The sequence below is a fragment of the Electrophorus electricus genome, chromosome 4 (genome assembly GCF_041902795.1).
Source record: "Electrophorus electricus isolate QZ-2024a chromosome 4, ASM4190279v1, whole genome shotgun sequence".
NCBI classification, from domain to species: Eukaryota; Metazoa; Chordata; class Actinopteri; order Gymnotiformes; family Gymnotidae; genus Electrophorus; species Electrophorus electricus.
The window spans coordinates 10,945,001-10,960,522 of NC_137500.1; the positions used below are offsets into that span (position 1 = coordinate 10,945,001).

Sequence of the window (15,522 nt, forward strand, 5' to 3'; positions counted from 1 at the left end):
TTGATTTTTCATCCTGCTTTGCCATCATATGGCTGTCGCTAGAGAACACTGATTTGATTCATTAGTCCTTTGATTTCGTTTGATATGACACAGATAGAATGCTAATATAAACGAAGGCTTGGTGGAATATCAAACATGTCGTCCTGGTGGAGGAGAGAGCGGGAACATGGATGCCTACAGTCTAGGGTATAGGCTTCTGCTGGAGTAGAATGGAGGCATGCGTTATGCGCAGCTTTGAACAACAGTGGTACAGGAAAGAAGGTTTGTGCGCTGCTTGTGTTTAGACTGTGCTGAATGATGTCTGAGCTGTAGGTGTCACACACCAGGTGCTTAAATTAAGTTTGTTTCTCACCCCCATCTCACACTCGCTCCTCTGCCATCTCACTCCCTCCCTTCAAGTGTTCTCTCCATCTCACTTCTGTCTCACTGCATACATGCGTGCCTCAGCTTTCTCTCTCCCTCTCCCTCACACCCTCTTTAGTCTGTAATTGGATTCTATTTTCAGATTTTCAGGCAGCTATATGTGTCTGTCTTATGTGTTTGTGTCTCTCACCCCCTTCTCGCCTCCTCTCTCTCTCTCTCTCTCTCTCTCTCTCTCTTTCTCTCTCTCTCCCTTGTCCTGTGTTGTGTCACTACTCGTCACTGTTAAAGCCAGTTCTTCCAGCCCACAGCCGAACTGGAAATTTCTCCTAGAGGATGACCAGCTTGTCCAGGTGTTGTTTTGTTTCTCCTTTTTCTCCTCGCCTGCTCTTAAGTTTGGAGCTGTATAGTCAGCCTTGCAGGAAAACACCTGTCAATATGTATTTGCTGAGTGTAGTTTCGGTGCGCAGGTGGCTATGGTGTACAACGCGAACAGGCAGTGTTCCAACCGATGCATGCTCAGCTGGAGTTTGAAGTTGTCAGTAGCTTCTGACACAGTTTTTAAGACGCAATGAAACAAGGCTAATGACAGCAGAGGAAGGGTGTAGTTAGCGAGACAGGGCGGAGTCGCATTTCGCCGGAGAGTGGGAAGGAGGCAGGTTGGTTAGGGCGGAGGAGCGAAGGGGCTGGGGTGCTATATAAGACCCAGAAAAAGAAGAGCGCAGGGAAAGAGACAGAGATGCGTTTGGAATTGGTAAGAAGAGGCTGAGGGAAAAAATACAGAGGCGAGATGGTCATCTCTCAGCACACCAAAAAGGCGTCGCCGGGTAGGACCAGCGTTGGCCGTCTGGCGCCACACACCCTGCGCCACATGCGCTCGGGCCAGACGAGGCACACCCCGCGCTCCGCTCAACCTCGGGCCGCGGCAGGCCGAAAGCAGCCTGCTCACACCTCGGCGGCTCACGCGCACGCACACACCCACGCGCACGCTCACTCCCACCGCTCGCTGTCGGCACAGGGCGGTCCGGCTCGGCCTGGGAACGGACACACACACGCGTACGCGCACCTGTGGGTCCATGCTGACCAGGGTGGCTGTAACCTCCTCTGCTACCTGTGCTACTCCGGCTACTGCCTTGGCCTGATGCTCCTCTCTTTCTGTCTACTCCTCCTCCTCTCTCCTTCCTCCCCTCGCTCTCCCTCCCCTCCCCATTCCTCTCCTCTCCTGCCATCCAACTCCCCGCACCCCGATGACTTCTCGTACGTGTCTTGGTCCTCCCTCTCGTCTCTCGCTTTTCCGTTTTGCCCCCATCCTTCCGTCTACCCCTCTTCCTTCAACCTTTCGGCCTTCTCCCCACTCCTCTCCTCCACCGACTCTCTGCTTCACCCGCATGCGGGTCATTTCCCTTTCAACCTGTCCTCTTCTGTCCACTCATGCCCATCCTCGTTGCCGTCCTGCCCCGCTCATCGCTCCTCCCTTTCGCCTGACCGCCCCCTTCATGACTCCACTTCCTCCTCCCCTCCTTCCCGTCCCTTCTTGCTCATCCCGCCTTCTCTGCTGTTCCTGTCCCGCCCTTCCCTGTGTCACTCCCGCCCACCCTCATCCTCTCGATCACTACCCTCCCTCCTGCTCTGCCCACACAGTTTCACAGACCCCGCCCTCTCCTCTCTGGAGCACACCCCAACACCGGGGGCGACACCTCGCCCGCGCACCCTCCTGCGGCACCAGAGCCTCCAGCAGCCCCTCATCCACCCACTGTCCTCGGGCCTGGAAAGTCAGTCCAGCAACTCCCAGAGCCTGGGCCAGCTCAACCCCCAAACCACCACTGCTGGTGGAGGGGGTGGAGGGGAAGTCCCAGAGGGAGGGGGCGGAGCAGCAACCAGGTCTTATCTTAGCGGAACAGGAACGCGGGCCTCTAGAAGCAGCACCGCGGGGGGCGGAGCCTCACGCTATAGGTCGGGAGGCACAGGGAACCGGGCCTTGCGAGGGACTCCGGGCAGCTGGGAGTACGTGATGAGCCAGATCAAGAACCGTGGCCTGGATGTCAAATCTTTCCTGTGAGTCACTTCCTGTTTGGGTTCCCTATTATGCATGTACTGGTAACTGTTTGCTCCGACTGGTTGCTATGTCTATGGCATGTTCATCCTTTGGTCACCTGTCTCTGTATTTTTTTAGAAAGCGGTGGTGAAAACTTTTTTTATAAAATAAAATCCAAGCACAAATAATATATTCTTATTTAGTCTCTAAATAAAAGGCTTTAAACAAGATTTATTCAAGTGGACATTTATATATAGAGATTATTGAGAACATTCAACTGGTCCGGTGTGCCTGCATTTAAGTTTAAGTTGTACACAACTCAAGAACCAACGAGTGGAAAGCTTGCCTGAAAGGTCAGTGGTTCATTTTATTTCAAAGAACATTTAAATCACTGCCCTTGAAGTCCACATTTTCCACTTTATCTAGGAGTCAGTTGAGTGATGACAAAGTATTGCAATTAAAAATACTGTCCAATTAAAAATTCAGAATTCAGGACCAGGAATAAGATGTGATGTCCAGAGTCGAATCCCCCTGGCTAAAGTACCATACTCTATGATGCCAGTCACCATGGTGACCCTCTAGATCTCATATCGAGCCCTCCTGCGTCTAAAAGTTCTGGGTATCTCAGAGTAAGAGTCCACTCCTAGCACCACCTCTCTCCACCCAAATCATCTGCATTCCTTAAGAACCAAAAGCGCAAACCTGACTCCCACTCCTACTCTCAGACCTTTCCTTTATGACCTTTCATGTGTTGTACTTTCGCCCTGCCTCATCACCCCCTCCACCTGTTGCACGCTCAGAGTGGAGCACGCCTCTGTCACGAGTACCCTTCATTTTCATTCTACTGTCGAACCTCCTCCGGCTCTGGGAATATTGCTCCCATCCTTCATGCTCCCAGTCTTTCTGCTCATCTGTAGACTCTTCGTCTCGAGATGCAGCTTTCTTATGGCTTTCGTGAGGCTGGAATATCGGCCTTCACACTGCGCAGTTCTGTAGCTTTAAACACAACAGGACAGCATGGAGAAACTGTATTATTATTATGGTGTGCACGTGTACATGTGCTGGGTGCAATCTGTTTTATCCGTCTTTTGCGTTATTTCCTTTGCTACGTCAGGAAAGCTTTGCACCTGTGCCAGTCTTTTTAGCTTTCTTCTTTCTAGCTTCTTTCTTTCTAGTTTTCATCTGTGACTTTCTTTTAAAAGATATTTTCTCCTCCCTTTTGTCATTTTAATTTCTTAATGGGCTCATCTGCTTTTAAGTGTGCAAAACGTGGGATTTTGCCCAGGGAACAGACATGATGGATTACAAGTGGCCCATAGCCTAAGAACACAAGAATATGGAGACGAAGCCAATAGTAATGGATCAATATCACCAAGCTGCTCTGCTGCATCTGGGTGGAATTCTCCCCGTCAGTACACTAGAGTGAATTTAATCTGATTGCAAAGATGATAATGTCTAAACAATACGCTGCCGTTAATAAACCTGTGTCACTTGACATAGTCATCTAATCAAAACATACATATACTATCATTCTCTCTCTTACCCTCTTTCTCACTCTCTTTCTCTCTCTCTCTCTCATTCTGTATTTCACACATACATCATTTAAACAAATGCATTTCATCCATTTAATTCTGAGCAGTAAAATTTCTAGCCCTCAGTTTATGTTCAGCTCTCATAACATATGGTCATTTTATGGTGTGCAGTTTGATTTGTTATGGATGTTTGCTCTTGAACATGGGACTAAGCAGGAATAGAGCTGAAATTTGCATTGAGTATTTAAACAGAACCACGCTAAGATAAATGAAGGCGTGCTCACACGCATTCTTAGGTAAGCAGCGCTTTATTAGACTGGGTTGTGTACTGTTAGGTTAGTCCTGCTTTATTAGATTGGGTTGTGTACTCTACGGAAGACCCAGTGCCATTCTGATTTGAACAATATAATTTTCATTAAAAAGAAAAGACCAGGGACACATCAGATCTGTGGCACAGAGCCGTGCACAGGCGTGTAATGAAGTGCGGTGTGTTGCCGTGTAATTTCATGTGGCATCTTCCATCAGCTCCTCAGACAGGGCTGCTCTCACTTAACTGATGTGGCAGAGGGGCCGAGAGCAGGCAGAGGTTGTACTAGGTCATACTAGTACATGTGAGAAGATTTTTTTTGCACTGCATGCCTTTCAGTTGCTACTGGAATATATAGTGAATAAGAAAGAAATGAAATGCCATTTAAGGCAACCTAATGTTTGTAACACAGTTCAGTTTAAACCAGTGCCCTTCAGAGGCGGAGGGTGGTTTCTGCCACGCAGTATGGTTCTGCGCAGCAGGCCAAGGGAGACAGGACCCTTTCTCTGATTTCTCTTCCAAAAACAGTCTGCTGCAGTAATTACAATTTATTTTAGGCTGTAGTATATCAAAGCAGGGATTTTTACCATTTTTATAATGTGCTCGTTTTTCATTCTTTCCCTTGGTCAGTATCCTTCATTTTCTCCATTAGAGCAGGTTTCTCTCTCTCTCTCTCTCTCTCTCTCTCTCTTTCTCTCTTTTTCTGTGTTGGGTGTGTTGTCTGGTTGCACATTTCTGGCATTGCATGTATCTGTGTATGTGCATGCGCATGCAGAGTCTTCATATCTGAATGTGTGCATAAGTGTGCGTGACCCCGTTTTGTGTGTGTGTTTCTCACTGATGGTGACAGGGCCGATGCAAAGCTTCAGCTTGTGGCTGTAGATTCGTGTTAACTCTGAAGCATTGATCTTCTGTCCACAGCATCATTACTTCCACGATAGACTGTTACTGCAGGGGAGAGAGAGAAAGAGAGAGAAACATTAAAAAAAACATTTATTTTACGCCTGTTCATGTTTCTAGGCGCAAGCTTAAAATCTGATCACAACATTTATAAAATGTATGCACATTTAAACGGTCTGGGACAGGATGGTCATAAAGTAGATTGTAATATGTGTAGAGAACATTTTACAGAACAGTGGCATGCCTAATTGGTAATTATGCTATTAATAGAACAATTGGTGAGAGAAAAACTTAAATTATGCCACAGACAATGCAAGTGTCTAACAACAATTATGCTTGTTCAGAAGATTGATCGTGTGCATTATGTGTAGGTGGGACTTCAGATGTGGGCTGTTGTCTGGATGCAGCTCATTTCATTTTAGACTGCTTCCCCTTCATAGCCAGGCAAAGCTGTCCAAACAGGGAGGAGACTCACATTCACAGCCTGGAGAGACAGAGAGAGACAGAAAGAAACAGACGAAAGAGAAGGGGACAAACAAGGATTATTGAGGGTTCTTGGTCTGTAATCAGTGTTAAGTGTTGGCGTTATTAACAGCCCATTACAACACCCTGTCTATCTGCACTTTCAGACTGCAAAACTCCCAAAGCTGTTCTGTCTTTACTTTCTGTGTGTGTGTGTGTGTGTGTGTGTGTGCGTGTGTGTGTGCGTGTGCGTGTGTGTGTGTTTGTGTGTGCATGTGGGTGTGTGTGTGTCTTTTTAGTAAGCGACTTTTTCAAAGGCAATATTTTATGAAAGGTAAAAATAGGCAGCTATTGTTAAGATGCGGGAATGCCCATGAGAGGAAAGACAGAGCAGACAGATGGATTTTCAGAGAGAGAGAGAGAGAGAGAGAGAGAGAGAAGGAGGGGGAAAGGAGGGCTAAGTGCCATATGGAGGGTTGAGATCAGGGTTTGGATCTTAGAAAGGGAGGAGTAGGCTTAAGATTAGACAGAAAAGAGGAAGAAAGAGATAAGAAGGGAGAGAGAGACAGGGAGAGAGAGACTGGGGGGTGAGAGAGAGAGGGAGAGAGGGAGATAATGGAAGAGAAGGAAGAAAATATGTGGAACGATTGTTTAGATTGTGAGGCTGGAGTGATTTTCAAGATGGTGAGGGCAGAGATGAGGTAGATAAAGACTGAATGAAATAATGGGCACTGAAAGAAAGGATGAGAAATAAAACAAAACGAGAAGAGAAGGAGGAGAACCAGTGACCCAGAAAGAAGTGGCACACCCTAGGCACCTCTGTTTCAGTCTGACTCTTAAATAGAAACAATTAGTCCAGATCTTTCTAATGAGGCGCAATTAAATCTGCAATCTGCAGGGATAGAGGGATGATGGAAGAGACAGAGGGCTGGAGATCGTATTAAAGGGATGAAAAGAGGGATAAAGTGGGGGACAGGTGATTCCTAGAGGTACCCAGGACCTGTGTGTGTGTGTGTGTGTATGTGTTTTGTAAAGAGTTTAGTTATCTTGGTGCTTACGGTTGTATAACTCTATGGGGAGAATGACAGCACTGTTTGCCAGCTTTCTCCACTGTTTTTCTGTCCGTAATGTCTACTCTGTCATCTTCTCTTATTCTTCTTTCTTCATGTTTCTCTCAAAATCCCTCCTTCTGTCTCTTGCTGTCTCCCTTCTTTTTTCTCTCTCTGTTTGTCTGGCCCTCTTTGTCTCTCTCTCTCTCTCTCTCTCTCTCTCTCTCTCTCTCTCTCTCTCTCTCTCTCTCTCTGTCTCTCTTTCTTTTTGTTTTCTTGTGGTGAAGAGAGGGGAAGATGGTCGTTCTCTCTCTGGCAATTGGATTAGCTGAACAGGATGACTTTGCCAATCTACCTGACCTACAGGAGGTACCACCCAGTCAAGAAACCCTTCCTGACATGAGGTACTGGCTTGTGTGTTCTTTGTGCATGTAGGTGCGTATGTGTATTTGTTTTGTGTGTGTGTGTGTGTGTGTGTGTGTGTGTGTGTGTGTGTGTGTGTGTGTGTGAGTGAATGTGTGTCCATATATATGCGTGCATGTATACATGTGCATGACAGGTGCTTTGAAGTCACTATTATATTAAGAAGGTATACGTTGTGTGTGAATTCGAGGACAAGGTGTGTAGGTGTGTGAAACTGAATGCTAAATAACATTAAATATATTAACTGTAGCTTGTTTTGGACTGACATAATTACATGAATATTTAATGGTGGGAGAGATAACACCATCAACAACAGAGAGGCTTTTACATACCCCAACCCACGCTCTTCCTTATGACACCAGTGGTTTCTACATCTTTATAGGTGTTATAAGTAGGACTAAGGCCGAACTGAACTTGTTCCTGCACTGTCACTGCTGGCCTCAGTTTAAGTTAAACTGCATTTGTGTGAATGTTATTTGTGCTTGTTTGTTCTTTTGTTCTTCTTCCTACTTGATTGCCCTTTACCATATAATTTGGCCATACTGTTTGTTCCAATATACACAAACATAATTAGTACTACATTAACGAACACGACAAATTCCAGTGGCCACTAGAATCTGAATTTTCTTTAATAATAGTTAGTTGATTTTTGATTATTATGGTAAGCTGGTCTTTTAAAGGTCTTACATTACAGGGCTGATAAGTGACAGTACTAACTTATTCCATACTCTCTCTCTCTCTTTCTCTCTCTCTCTCAATCTCTTTCTGTTTACCATGTGCGTGAGTGAACAGGCGGAAACCATTTAAATTAGCAAAGCAGTGAAAATAGGGACGTTCTCATTTTCAGCCTGTTGGTGACTGTTTGGTTTCCAGCCAGCCAGCACATGAATCATTCTCGCGAGGATGCTCGCCTGATGTTAGCCCACAGCTCAGCCTGTGATGCTCCTCCAGCCATGCTGCTTCCCTCACAACCTGGCTGAGGCCTTTTCTTTGCTTTTGCATATTTCTCCACCCTGGCTAAGTTTTTTTCTTTGTGCCTTGCTTAATTTTTCCTTTCATGTTTTTTTTTTTTTACCTCCTTGGCTTCGTTGAGCTGCCTGGCCCGGTCCCTCCTGTTCTCTCTTTGTCCTTCCCATTCTCTCAGTTACTGCTCCTTGGTCCTCTCTGCCGAGAGCTTTTCCTCCCTGTGCTCCATGTGTGCACGTGTGTGTGTGTGCGCACAGGACTCGGCGAGGACCCTCATTATTCTGGAACATGCCACTTGTTACGTAAACATTTGTCTATAAATAAAGCCTTCTTTTGTAGCCTAGACAACACACATACACACACACATGCTCTGAGCCCTCATTTCTCACAAGTATACAATGGATTGACAGCTCTCTGCAGATTACTCTCAATGCTAAATAGTTTTTCAGAGTCATTTTAATAATGACTGGGTTTCTGTGTCATAAATTAGGCGTTATTATTTGGAGTGCTTATGACTAATAGTCTCTCACCAAAGGATCATTGGTCTCTCTGTCTCTCTGTGTTTCATTTTGTATGTGGCCCTCTGCATGAACTCAGAAACAACAGCTGGGAGGCTTTGCGTTTGTGATTTCCAGTGTTTGGTTGACTGCTGAGTGTGGGTGTGTTAGGGGACCAGCATTAGTGTATAGAATCCAGGGATCATGTGCAGGCCTCTGAAGAGCAAAATCAGACCTGAGTGAGGAAAGTCAGACCACAGATGTCCACGCCAAAGCACTTAAGATGACATACAATCATGGTTAATATAAAATGCACATACCAAGGAAAAGTGTCTAGCAGCTTGTGTGTTGCAGCTAATTTGGCTCACATATGAGAAATTTTTGGTTCAAACAAATCCCTATAGACAAAACATACAAGATTCCTACCCTCTTACACTCTAAACACGTGTTCTTTTAGACGCGCCATCTGGAAACTGTATTGGCTGAAATTGAAGAACAACCTTATATAGGTAAGATAGAGATACGCTTTCATTTTCAAGGCTACGTTTTCCCATATGGCACTGGCCTGGTAACTGAAGTTACTCCCATAATACCATCACCCAAAACACCCAATAAACCTACTGGCTCTCCTGTGTTATGATAATATCACAGATATGCTAACATGGTGTGAAATAGGGTGTGTAATGTGAGGCAATTTTATCATCTAAAAGACAGAATCAGAAAATGTAATGTGTTGCATACACTTCCAATTTCATGCATACATAGTCTTATACACAGCTTTGAAACAACACAGTTTTGTTTTTAAGTGTGTTTAAAGTTTAATTCTCTAATAAAGAAGGGCCTGTGTTGGAGACAGAGATCATTGAGAGAGAGAGAGAGAGAGAGAGAGAGAGAGAGAGATCATTGATTGACCATTTGCCTTGACCAGAGCGCTTGCTGTATTCTGCAGTGGATTTGGGCTGAAGCTCCCACTGTGATCATGGCATTTAGAGTAAATGGCTGCAGGCAGACACACGCAGCAAGCCATTTCCAGCCCGTTTGTGTCTTTGTGTGTCTATGAGTGACAGAGTTTCACTTAGAGAGGACTTACCACTATTCGTGTGTATAATCAAAGACATTATCCCTACTCCAGCCTTTCTAAAACCTGCTTCAGCCCTGTGTGTGTGTGTGTGTGTGTGTATTTCAAACACACACACACACGCGTGCGCACACACACGCACACACACACACACACCTAAGCAGCTTGTATATGTGTTAGGCAGGACGTATGGTTATATGTGGATGAGTATTCATAGTATTCAAGCTTCTATGTGAATATGTGTTTATTCATAAAGTACAGAGTTACCTGTAGAGGCCTTAAACTCACATCATGCAAAAGCAGAACTAGAATTTTAAATGTATGTAGATTTAATCACTCTCTCTGTGTGTGTGTGTGTGTGTGTGTGTGTGTGTGTGTGTGTGTGTGCAATATTATATGATGTAATGGATAATGGCTTGAATGTTCTGTGCATACATTTGCCTACCAATGCCTGCTCATTTAATTGATTGCATAAACCCCATACATTATGTATCATGAACTTTAGTCAACTCCCATCTTATTATTTAGTAACTACATTGAAACTAATATGATAGGTGTATTCTTATAAGAGAACGAATGAGATTCTAAACCCAGTGGCAAGTGCTGAGTGTTTAAACAAGAAAAACACAAAAACACACAAAAACAAATCAATATAGACAAAGGTTTGCTTCAGGTGCATTTGATAGAAATAGAAATTTGAATACTTGACTAGTACATAAAGAACAGAATCCTGACCTTGTGTAGCCTAGGTATGAGTACTGGTATCCTGTCCCAGTGAACCTGCTGTAGGCACTGGCAAACCAAATATCAAAAACACTAAATAAAAAGGACTTCACACTTGAAGGGCCTAAATCTTAATTTTAAAATAAATTTGTGACTGATATGCTAAAATTAGGGCTCCAGCACTCTTGTCCAGTGGTGTAGGCAGAGCCGTGTCAGTGACAGAAATAGTAGGGTGAGCAACCAATAAGTGAAAGCTGGAACAGAGCTTAGACAAACAGGCCTATAATAAGCTATATCAGGCAGCGTCTTCAAGGCTAGCTGCAGCCCTTACCTAATAGTGCCTCTCTGTTGGATTATGTTTGCTGTTTCCATTCTTTTGTCCCCATTCTGTCAACATACTAACTGCAGCTTTCAGTGTGATTTTCAAACAACACATTAGCTGTTAGTGTGATATGAGCTGTCCATGGTGCTGAATGCCATGACACCCCCCCCCCCCTCCATTCAATGAGCAGGTCTGATATACTGGATCTTCTTGAGAATTTTTTTGTTTGTTTAATGTTTTGTTTTTAATGTTGAGTGGAACAGTAAAAGAAAAGGGTATGACTATTTTAGTTTACCTTTTGGTAGTATATTAAAACATTTCAGTGAGTAAATCAATGAATATCATATGTAATCAGATAAGAGTTGCCCTGCCAAAGGACTATGTTTCATTTAGTTTAGTTCAGTTATATTTGTATAGGTTTATCAGATTTTAACACTAAAAACATGGCAAGAGTTCTTACATAAGAAGTTCAAGAGGGATAATCTCTGGATAATCCATATAATGTAATTTATTGCAACAGGGTTTTAAAATCACATGCATCACGGGTTTCAAGGTGCAGACTCAGAGTGGGTGCAGAGTGCAGAAGGCACCATGGCAAAGTCAGCATGTCAGGATCATGAACTGGACCATGGTCATGCATGCCCAGAATGCTGGAGGAGCCACAGCATGTGTGGAACATCAGGATCATGCACTGGAATCCTTCCAGGCAGGTCAGGTGGGCAGAAAGGTCCACAGCAGGGGTAACACTTGCACCAGCATTACATCAGCCTGCAAGAACATGCATACATCTGAACAAAGAAACTTAACAGACTGTGAGGTATGCTTACAGTGTACAGTAATTAACACAAGGTCTACATATAGTGATCACAGGACAGGCAGGGACTCTATTGCAGCTTAACTAAAAGGGGAACTCAGAAGGTGACAGGCATGAAGAGGTCTAAGACATCAGCATATCACACCACAATCAATAAACCTGAGTGACTGTGTTAGAGTGCTACGTCTCCGGCGTCTCAGTTTGCCATCACTCTCTATGTCTGTGATTCCTCAGATCTGCGGCTGTTAACTGAAGGATTGACTGAACGAGTGGAATCTCAGCCTGGACTTAAAGAGCTTGATTGTGTTCGTGCTTAACAGTTATATGAGAGTTATTTTACACCTGGGGAGTTTTGTAAGAACAAACTTTAATCCTTGCTGTAGTTTTCACTATTCTTTAGACTAATAAAGACATTGCACTTTGTGACTGAAGATAGTGAGATTGCTCAGCTATTTTGGGGAAAGACAATTTAGAGCTTTATAAATTCACAGTAGTATTTTGCAGTCACTACAGAATTTAACTAGCAGCCAACAAGGTACAAATAAAATGGAGTTAAAACCTCTGAGCTCTAGTACAGACTTACCTGCAGCACAGCGCTAAAGTAGTCCCACTTACAGGTGGTAAAAGCACTACAGTAATCCAACCTTCAGGTGATAAAGCACTACAGTAATCCAACCTTCAGGTGATAAAGCACTACAGTAATCCAACTTTCAGGTGATAAAGCACTACAGTAATCCAACCTTCAGGTGATAAAGCACTACAGTAATCCAACCTTCAGGTGATAAAGCACTACAGTAATCCAACCTTCAGGTGATAAAGCACTACAGTAATCCAACCTTCAGGTGATAAAACACTACAGTAATCCAACCTTCAGGTGATAAAGCACTACAGTAATCCAACCTTCAGGTGATAAAGCACTACAGTAATCCAACCTTCAGGTGTTAAAAGCACTTGTGTCTTTGCATCACATGCAGTTTCTTAGATGCAAGAAGTTCTGGTAACACTATCTTGCATTCAGTTAGATATTAGTCAATACTGACACCAAGGTTTTTCACAGCTACACTAGATGCAACTAAAAAGCCATGAAAATCAATACTGTAGACCAAGACACAGCCTTGTGGGCCACCAAATTAGTTTGTATGCACAGAAAGCTCACCATTTACATTTTCAAATTGATAGTAGTCAGTCAGATCTGAACCAGGAACTGGACATTCCCCTAACTTACTGTATTGAAATGAAATGTGTCAAATAGCATTTTGAAGCTTAAGTGAAATGTGTCAAAATAGCACAATAAGAGATGTGGTTCTGGTAGGAGGGCAGTAATGGATCACTTACTACATTTAACTAGCACTGTCTGGGTACTATTCTCAGTCTAAAGCCTGTCTGAAATATTTAATGTGTTTTTGTCCTATGCAAATGTGAGCTTGGTTGCTGAGCTACAACAATTTCTAAGCTCTTAGAGATAACGGGGAGGCTGAGACTAACCTATAATTAGAGAACTTAGTTTTTTTATCATAGGTTTTACAACTGCATATTTAAACATTTTAGGTATATATCTAATGCTTAGAGAAACAATTAGTAATGTTAACAGTATGATTACCAATTGTATCTCCTTAAATAAATACATTTGCATCCAAAATAGTACACACCCATTTTAAAATCAGCAAGATTGTAACACCCCGAGTGCCGCAGGGTGAGGAGTATGACACACAGTCTCCCTTGACATAGACAGACGTTTATTAAACACACACGAATAGCTAACACATTGGCAATCACATGAAACAGGTAAAGTGAACACAGACAACTTCTTACATAGCTTACGAACATAAGGTGCATCACTAACTAGAACATAATCAAGGACAGACTCAGGAACAAAAACCAACAATGATGCATACTACCACAGCAGTTTAAATACATACAGACATTACACAATAAACCATGTGCATGTGTGTGCAAACATGGACGTGGTTACAAATGCCGATGAACTCTCACGTGGCACACAGCAGGCCATACCACGTGACCAGTGGGAAGGGGAGCATTCCGTAAGAAAAATTCAGTCTGCTGGATTGTTGTAAGAAATTCCAGCTGCCCTGCTGATGTAGCTCCTTGTATTGATTTGAATATGTGCCTTTGTTATGATGGGTGTCGGATTAGCTGAGGTTGGATCCAGAGTCTGTATGCTAAGATGCTGTGGACTATTGGAATTGATGTGTAATGGTAAAGGAGAGGCAGAACACAAGTCTGGAGATGAGCGAAATTCACAATCGGTGGTCTTATTATGGTCTGAGTTCAAAAATCCAGAACAGGCAGACTAGGAAACAAAACTGGAATACGTGACCCAAACCAAAGACAAACAAAACAGGCTAAGACTGAATGCCAAAACAGGAAGCAGGGCAAACCACTTAGACTGCAAGACACAAACACCAGGCACAATAATTGACAACCGGCTTTAAATACACAAGGCAATTATATATCAACAAGGAACACCTGTAGACAGTAAAGGGTGTAACCAGGAACCAAACCAAACCAAAACGCACATGGGGTGGGGTGATGGGACCAGGACACTACACTTCTGTAGCTGTTCCATGTTGGTTTAGAATCTGCTCTGAATAAAAACCTTGAAATATTTTTGTTGTTTGTCAGAACATAAAGAAATGCTGAGTTGCAGTAACATCCCTGCTATATTTGGCAAACCTTCAGTGCAGTTGTGAAGAAATGTAGCTTTAGTTTAGTTTAGTTGGCACCTATGTTCCATCTTTCAAAATGTTTCGTATGGGAATTATACCATGAGGCATGTTTTTTTTCTCCAGATCTTGTCTTTTTGAGTGGTACAAAGTAGACTTTAAGTGTTACAGTCACTTGATCCAGTTCTGTGGGATCTGAAGGTTGATAAATCTGGGAGATTTTCAATAAAGCCACTTGCTGTGGGTGGTGTGGTAGAAAGCTTGGTGCAGTAAAGAGTTAAAGGAAATATATTATGGTGAAGCTGCAGTTTGTACGAGATAAGTTAATGATTGACAATAGCCACAGCCCTGGGGCTGCTAACTACGTTTTCTATAGCAATGTCAGATGTCAGTATTAAATCAGTGGTATGACTGAAGTAGTGAGTGGTTTCCATCATATTTTAAATGACACTCACAGAGTCTAGTATAGAAACACTGTTCTTAATGGGTCTTGTACTTTATCAAATTGAATACTTAAATATCAGCAGAATCAACAAAATTTGAAAGAATAACTGCATGTTTTTAAGGCCAGATTGCACTTTATTACAGTGGACTGCCACAGTGTTCTGTTTTTAGGGCTAGACAGCACTGTATTTTGTTGCATTTGAGTTTGTGTTCTATATGTGAGATATATTTTTGATATAATGTGGTTGATTCTAATTGTTTTGATTTGATTGGTCTTTAGGTAGAACACTCTAGTGTCAATTGTGTGAAGCAACTTGTTGATGACGTTCTCTCACTCTTCCTCTCCCGCTTGGGTTTAACTGAGCTTGGCTCCTTCAGTCCTTCTCTCCTAGTCATGCTAGGATATCCACAAGTGGGTATTTGTCGCAGTTCTTAATTTGGAACTAAGGACACCCTCACTGTTTTTTCACAAATAAACCCTCGAGCGTACACACACACACACACACACACACACACACACACACACACACACACACATGCACACACACACCCACCCATGCAAACACACACATGCACACACAACCCACATACACACACACACACACACACACACACACACACACACACAGACATACATCCATACACACAGAAACATACTTGCACCCACAAACATGTACGTGCATGTGCACACACACACGCACACACAAAGGTCCAGAATGGCTGGCTGTGGTTCACTGGCCATTTAAACAGGTGTTCTGCTGGTGCCTTTGAAGAAAAGGGCTATTTAATTTTATAGGACACTTGGCCTCTTTTTGACTGTCTCTCTCTCTTTATCTGTCTCTTTTACTCTCTTCCTCTCTGGGGCTCAGGTTTCCACTTTCCTCCAACACATCTTATATCTATTCTTCACCGATCTCTTTTAATTG

At 43.4% G+C, this 15,522-nt stretch overlaps 1 protein-coding gene across 5 annotated transcripts in view; it reads left to right on the plus strand.

Annotated features, from left to right (window-relative positions):
* The window catches only part of syt7a (synaptotagmin VIIa), a 90,551-nt gene that overhangs the window by 58,407 nt on the left and 16,622 nt on the right, over nucleotides 1-15,522 (plus strand). For 3 of the 5 annotated variants that reach the window (XM_081712346.1, XM_027027267.3, XM_027027271.3), the window contains 2 exons: nucleotides 2,002-2,415; nucleotides 6,933-7,049. In XM_081712346.1, the coding sequence (XP_081568472.1) occupies nucleotides 2,002-2,415; nucleotides 6,933-7,049 (531 nt within the window). The remainder of the gene's footprint in view (nucleotides 1-2,001; nucleotides 2,416-6,932; nucleotides 7,050-15,522) is intronic. The other 2 variants (XM_081712347.1, XM_081712348.1) reach the window with 2 other exon arrangements.